The sequence below is a fragment of the Drosophila guanche genome, unplaced genomic scaffold (genome assembly GCF_900245975.1).
Source record: "Drosophila guanche unplaced genomic scaffold, DGUA_6, whole genome shotgun sequence".
Lineage (NCBI taxonomy): Eukaryota > Metazoa > Arthropoda > Insecta > Diptera > Drosophilidae > Drosophila > Drosophila guanche.
The window spans coordinates 33866-41121 of NW_022995769.1; the positions used below are offsets into that span (position 1 = coordinate 33866).

Here is a 7256-nt window from a genome sequence, read left to right on the forward strand (position 1 = left end):
CCCAAATCTACAATTTTAAAGATAACAGAAAACTGTTAAACGCCATTCTGTAGGCAATGACCATATCTATCAGATCACCAAATAGGGATCCGAATCATTCCGATCATTATTATAGCCACAATGAAGAAATTAAATGAAAATAAATTTCAGTGGATAAACCCACCCCGTCCGTCAGCTTATATTTGTTTTTTCAAATTCTCTCATTCACACTCTGCTTCTCGCAGTGTGCGGCATCTGCCGTTCCTATGCCTCTGCCTCAGCCTTCGCTAAACCCATGAAGAACTATATAAGGAGGTCTCGTCGGCTAAGATAAGGGAGGCTAACAATGCTGTCAATAAGTGAGAGGAAAGGGCTCTCGCTGTAAGTGTGAGTGAAACGACAATGGAATGAGTGCCCAATCTTCCGCGTCGGCAAGCAAATTTTAGGAAATAAGACGAGAAACGCTGACGCCGACGAGACCGCCTTATAGTTGCTTCATGGCTTAACCCACCCCGTCCCGCCGCTTATATTTGTTTTTTTTTCACATTCTCCCATTCACACTCTGCTTCTGCAGTGTGCCTCTGCCTCTAGCGTTCCTATGCCTCTGCCGGGACCCTGCAGTGTGTGGCTCTAGGAAAGGGGGCGAGCTAAAGGAGCGTGTTGGCGTGAGAAGTGTTGTAGATGTAGATGACGGATGAAGAAAAAATGTAAAATTGTACAAAAAAAAACGCTAAGGTACAGATGTAGTACTAAGTGCCGGGTATGAAAGTTGTGACGCGCAAGAAGTGTCTCACACGGCCCTTCTCGTTTTAATTAATTTCAGTTTCAAAGACAATATGTGGACAAACTATGCGACATTTTATGGAGACGGAATAATATAGGTGTTAATAATATTGGCAACATATAGAATTTGTGTGTAAGCAAGTATATATGTTCCACTTTTCTTTGTATATTTAGATTGTTAGATAGTTTCTTAATGCCTTATATCCAAACAGCAAGAAAATAATTTAGTCTTTTTTCTTTTATATTAGTATAAACACTATAGTAAAGGTATTTAACTAACTTCTTTATTCACTAATAATCCTAGTCATGTTGACCTGATTGTACCTACCTAGTTTTATTTTTGTGAATATGCAGAATCGGATACTAAAAATGATTATGTTACCCCATTTACTCTTCGAGTACCGGGTATAACAATACAAAATTACAAAAAAATCGAATTCTTTTAACTCAACGGTAAGTTGAGTCAACTGTATGTACAAAATGCACACTGCAAGGGGTGTCAGAAGGGATCCACATCAAATCAATATCTTCGTTCTTGCTATGACATTAATCCAAACTGACCCCAATCTAACCAGGATTGACATGGCCATTCTTTACGGAAGCTTTAAGCTACAGCAACAGATTTTTTAGATTTCGGATCCGCCCCTTCCGACCACGCAAACGGAGAAAATCTGTGGCATCTACAATTTTAAAGATGCGATAAAAAACAAAAACCGCCGTAGAGAATGGCCATTTCAATCAGATTTAGGATCGGATCGGATCATTATGAGCATTGTAGCCACAACTACAAAATTAATTTGCTGTGGTTACCCCCCACGCGGTCCAGCAACTCGACCTATGCTTGCTAATTTTCTTTCACTTTCTTTTGCCTTGTGCTGTGTGCTGCTCTGTCGAATTGGGAGCGAGCTATAGAAGCGGTTTGGTGTGAAAGGTGATGGATATGTAGATGGAAGATGTAGAAGAAATGAAAATTTAAATTTATAAGGTTACATCATAAGGTTACATGAATACATAAGTATGTATGTATTCACTTACTGAGTACCGGATATTAAAGCTGTGACGCGTACTAATGCGTCTTACAGCGTTCCTCCTCGCTTAAAGTAAATATTTTTATAAAAACCATCTAAGCAAAATTATTAATTTGGAATTTTAACAAATACTGGACGATGAAGCTTGAATACGTTTAGGTACAAATCATAATCATCGTTATTGTTTTAGATTTCTTAAATCGTCAGTGCTTATAGTATATAGTATTATAAATAAACATTCATGCAGAATATTTATAAAACCACAACAACAATATTTCAGCAATATGGCAGACGAAGAAGATCCATGGGGAGATGACGCTGGTGGTGATACGGAGGAAGTACCAGTAGCTACTCCAGCCACTGAAGCTGCACCTTCGAAAGCAGGGAGTGTGATTTCTGATCATAAATCAGAGAGTATTGTTTTAGCAGAGACCCCAGCAAACGAAGCAAGCATTGTCGAGGACGAAATAGAGTTAAAAGCCCCCCCACTTCCGCCAGAAGATGATGGTTACAGGAAACCAGTTCAGTTGTATCGACATTGGGTGAGGTAAGTCTTATTGTTTTGGTTACACGACCCCATCAAGTATTATGAAGGATATATATAAGTCAGTCGATATAGCCGTCAGTCCTTCTGCGCGTCCGGCACGGTGAGCATCTAGATCTCAGAGATTATAAGCTAGAGCAAAAATATTTTGCTTCCAGAATGCTGTTAAAAGTGTATTCCAAATAACCCCACCGATCCCACAATTTTGAAGTTACGAGAAGAAGAACCAGAAACTCATTTACATAGAGAATGGCCATATCTATCAGATTTTTGAATCGCAATCAGATCCGATTATTACTATAGCCAGAATGAAGAAATTAATACGCATTGGCCAGTCGTGTTCGTCTCTGGAGGAGACGAGCTAAAACTGCGAGTTGGTGTGAGAAGAGATGAAGATTTAAATGACAGATGTAGCAAAAATGTAGCAAATGTACCTCCGCATTTTTGTTTCAAAATAATTTATTGTAATTTTTACTGTTGCAGGCCAAAGTTTTTACAATACAAATATATGTATAACTACAGAACCAATTATTATGATGATGTAATTGACTATATTGATAAGAAGCAAGTTGGAGTGGCACGTGACATACCAAGACCACAGACATGGGCGGAACGTGTTCTTCGTACACGAAATATCAGGTATGAATCGCTTGAATAGTTTTAATGTGTTTGCAAATATACGCCGACCGGCGATGCAATTTGTGTAATTGTGGTGGTCTCGTCGGCAAAAGTAGTTAACTATCTATATTGTTAATAGGCGCGAGTGAAAGGGTTCTGCGTAGTCAGTGATAATATAATTAGCTTATTAGTTCGATTTTTAATAGTACTTAAAAGTAGTCGTTATTTTTGTTTTTGAATATTAATTATTTATTTTATATATATATTAACATGTATAATTCAGTTATATTTCAACACATCCAATATCAGCTTGTTACCTTCCATTTTTGAGTATGCGTGTGTCTTCTGTTGACAGGAGATAGAAACATTATTTTTTTCGCATCACGATGCTCGTATTTAATCAGCTGGTTTTTTGGTATATTTTGCGCTGATCTGAGTACTCAAATGCAAAAAGTTGGCTGGGAAAAGAAAAAAAGGGATGATTTCTTATCGTTTGCATAGGAATTTCATCCCTGATTCGGAAGACAGAAAATTAAGCTAGGTTTTTAAAAGACTAGCATTATTATTTACGAGTTTGAGTTTTGCTTGGCATGAGAGACAAAGAGATAGGGTTGCACCAAACCAAAAATACGCGAAGTGTAACGAGGAAGATCAAAACTCGGAAATAGGTTTAAATGTTTCATGGTTTTTACAAACAAATAAAAACAATAAAATTTTACAAACATCGTTTATCTGTAAGTTCTATCTGATAGTTGTATATCTATATGTAAAATCGCTAACATTTATATATTTTTTTAGTGGCAGCGGGATTGATTCATTTGAACCATCTACAAAGAGGGACAAACAATTAATTCAAACATTGGCGGCCTCAATAAGAACCTACAATTACCATACCAAAGCTTATATTAACCAAAAGTATGCTAGTGTTCTCTAGTGGGCGTAACCTTCGCTTCTATAGTATACACATGGAAATATTATAAAAGATTAGTTCACCTCATTTCATACACAAATACAAACTTCTAGAAAGACGTTTGGCGTTTGTATGCTTGCGCATGTTTATAATTCCTGTTACCACTACAGGCGTACAGCTTTTCAAGCAAATACCTTGAATAATCAAATTTTAAATTTTGTATATTATTTTTAAAAGTGTAATTTCTGTTAATATATATTAGAGTACATATGTATAGGTATATTTATTTATATATAATGTCTACATACATATATTAACAAAACTTACCTTCTTATAATACAGAGATATAATACTTAATAATTGTAAGACTATTTAAATTATTTTTAGAGAGGAATATTAATCAATTTATATTTTAAAGCTGAAATAGAGTACTGTGCAATAAATATAAACATCCAAAAAACGAAAACCAAATTGAACATCTAAACTTTTTATTTTACACAAAACAGGTAAAAAGAGAATTACGTGGTGGCCTAGTTATACCCTCTACTCGAAGAGTTAAAGGGGAACATACAATTGTAAGCCTAGTACTCAGATCGAAAAAAAACTTGCTAAAAAAATGCACAATATTTTTTCCTAGAAGCAGAGTGTGACCAGAGGTGAAAACTGCATTCCGTACGGTTACACTTCTCAGGCAGCTGTGTTGTTTTGTTTACCTTTTTGAAAATGTGTAAAAATTGAATAAGAGGTTAATAAAACAATGAATGCAAAATGGATCCATGCAGGAAATTACTTTTAGTGGGATAGGCGGCTCTTGCATTACCGGAGGAGCAGAACACTCAACGAAATAAGCCACGACAACTTTGATTAAACCCATATCTGCAGGAAAGAAACCAGAACGGTCGTTTTTCTGTACATTATATTATAACTCATATAAATGTGTGTACATTTATGGAAACCCATGAAACGATACCCTTTGCATATGGCTGGGAATAACATCTACAGACTTCTTTGATTGGTAGAGCAGCAAGGCCTTTGTAAAAATCAAAGTTGTAAAACGGCGCCCTTCCTATTCAAAATTGAATAGTTTTGAGTCCAAATCGCCGCCTTCGCCCCTTGGCACGACCCTGTGGAGCAGTACTTAGTCCAAAAGGAAATCAACTTAAAAGATTTTGTTAACAGTCCAGCCGGGACTGTGTCTTGGCAACATAAATAAATTAAACAAATTAGAAATGCAAATAAATTCAATATAATCTCATTAATCTATAATAATTGTTTCCTTTTTTGCCGTTTGATGGCCTGAAGCTCTTTTAGAAGCACGGTGGTCATTTATCTTTCAACATCCACTGTTGCCTCCATTTCATTGAGACTATACTCTCTTTTTGCTAGGAACCCTCTCGGAAATTAAAACAGATCTTTATTTTTCGAGCTGCTAGCAACATACCAACGAATACCACACAAATACTATCGATACCAAAAAGTACTATCGTCTGACTTTCTATATTATTTCGGCCCCTTTTTTCGATCCTCAGATCGAATTGTGAGTACTATTCTTTATGGTTGAAACGTTTGTGACCCTGGAAATGCCACAGATATGGGTCAGAAATGGTCTGATGACAATTCTTTTCTGCGCAGTACTTTTTTTTAAAGAATTTTTTAAATCAGGTAGGGTTTTTTTTCAGTTTATTCGGTCCGCTGGCTAACTCGCTGCTGCTACTTTCAACAAAAATATTTTTAGTGTCCACCATTTACATTCCTATTAAGAAATAAATTCTTATAGGATCTGTTACTTCATGTTAAAACACATACTTTAAGAATATTTATTAACATTACATTTTGAATATATGTAAATGATTTCAGGGTCTAATATTTAGCCAATCATTTGGAAATATTATGTAAAATCGTGGTTTTTAAATGGCTACATGGATGATTGCATGGTAAGAGCTCACATCAAGAATGAAGTCGTAAAGGATGAGAAGACAAAAATTAATCAATTCGACTTATGGTAAATATACTACACTCCTATATCGAATGCTACTTTGTTGCGAGTCTAACCAATGCGGTCAAGATGTGAACTAACGTTGTCAAAAAATCCATGATCAATAATCCATCAAATCCATCAAACTACTATCCCTCTCTCTGCTTATGTGATTGGTTCCCTGCAACGAATCAAACATCCCTCAAGCAAGTGTCTCATCCCGTCCCTTTAAAATGAATCTGCGCCACTATTTTATTTTGGGATCGTTTATCTCTTTTGGTTTTATGGTTTAATGGTGCTAATGGTTTTTTCTGTAAATTTTATATATATAATATATAATAAATACAATATAAATTTAAAACAATATTTATTTATTTATTATTATTATTATTATATTTATTATTAAATTTCACTCCACCAAGAGACTCATAGGATTCGTTTCCAACATGCTTTTTTCTAAGGGAGGATTACACAAAAAGAATAAGTAGATTTTAGGTAGAATGCTGGTACTATTGAATGTATTGTTTGAATTTCACCATATTTCACCAGTGAAATGTACATATTTATTTTATTTCTTAATATTTTATTCATTGTGTAATTGTTTTGAATATTCGTTATGCTTTGATAAAACATGCGTATTGAAGTCAAATCTCAGACAAAACTTTATAGCGCCGGGACATAAGTAACATTGGTAAAATTATGATTTTGATTTTTAATAACTGAAGTTATGAATTTTTAATACGTGATGTTTCAGTCCATTGCGGGACCTAAAACTACTTTTCATATAACACAACTCGCAATGAAATTCACTCATTTCGAATAGCAAATAAAGTAAAGTATCTTAAGAGTTAGATGTTTTTATAGAGCATATATAATGTTTTCATTTGAATGGTATATGTACATACGTATACATGTATGTATGTATATAAAGACAGAAAATATAATATTTGAAATCCTATTCTCACATCTTTTACATGATTACAACTATATACCTACCGCAAGAACCAATCAGCCAATATATCTCATTTTAGAAGAAAAGACGAATGAGAGTATAAAAGATCATGTAATCATGATTATATAATTTAGTATAAAACATTGTTTAGTTTGAATAGTTTCATTTTTATAACGGTATGTAAGCATTTTTGATATATAAAAGGATAATCAAAATTTCATTAAACATGTACATGCATAGGCGTTCCTAGAAACACTTAACGAGATAAAACTGGCGATTGGATACACCAAGGTTGAAGATCTATGTATAGGATTTGCGTACAAGATCAATGGATGTAAACTTAAAAAAACATTATTTGGAACAAAGGTAGTCCTTTATTTAAGCGATAAGGACAATGAGCCGCTTTGGATATTTTTACCTAAAAGTTATGTAACCAAATTTTCCACAAAAACACCCTTTAAGATGCT

At 34.6% G+C, this 7256-nt stretch overlaps 1 protein-coding gene across 1 annotated transcript; it reads left to right on the forward strand.

The window, feature by feature from the left end:
- The first annotated feature begins 936 nt into the window (after positions 1 to 936).
- On the forward strand, positions 937 to 3962 carry LOC117591264 (flightin). The gene is made up of 4 exons (XM_034284454.1): positions 937 to 1029; positions 2071 to 2337; positions 2818 to 2973; positions 3751 to 3962. The coding sequence occupies exons 2-4, from the start codon at positions 2075 to 2077 to the stop codon at positions 3884 to 3886; spliced, it is 555 nt and encodes a 184-aa protein (XP_034140345.1). The 5' UTR covers positions 937 to 1029; positions 2071 to 2074; the 3' UTR covers positions 3887 to 3962.
- Positions 3963 to 7256: the final 3294 nt, after the last annotated feature.

What these genes read in the sequence shown, in the direction of transcription:
- LOC117591264 (XM_034284454.1), top strand. Translation starts at nt 2,075, where the DNA reads ATGGCAGACGAAGAAGATCCATGGGGAGATGACGCTGGTGGTGATACG. An exon ending in TTGTATCGACATTGGGTGAG is followed by an intron (nt 2,338 to 2,817) that starts GTAAGTCTTATT and finishes TTACTGTTGCAG; the next exon opens with GCCAAAGTTTTTACAATACA. An exon ending in CTTCGTACACGAAATATCAG is followed by an intron (nt 2,974 to 3,750) that starts GTATGAATCGCT and finishes ATATTTTTTTAG; the next exon opens with TGGCAGCGGGATTGATTCAT.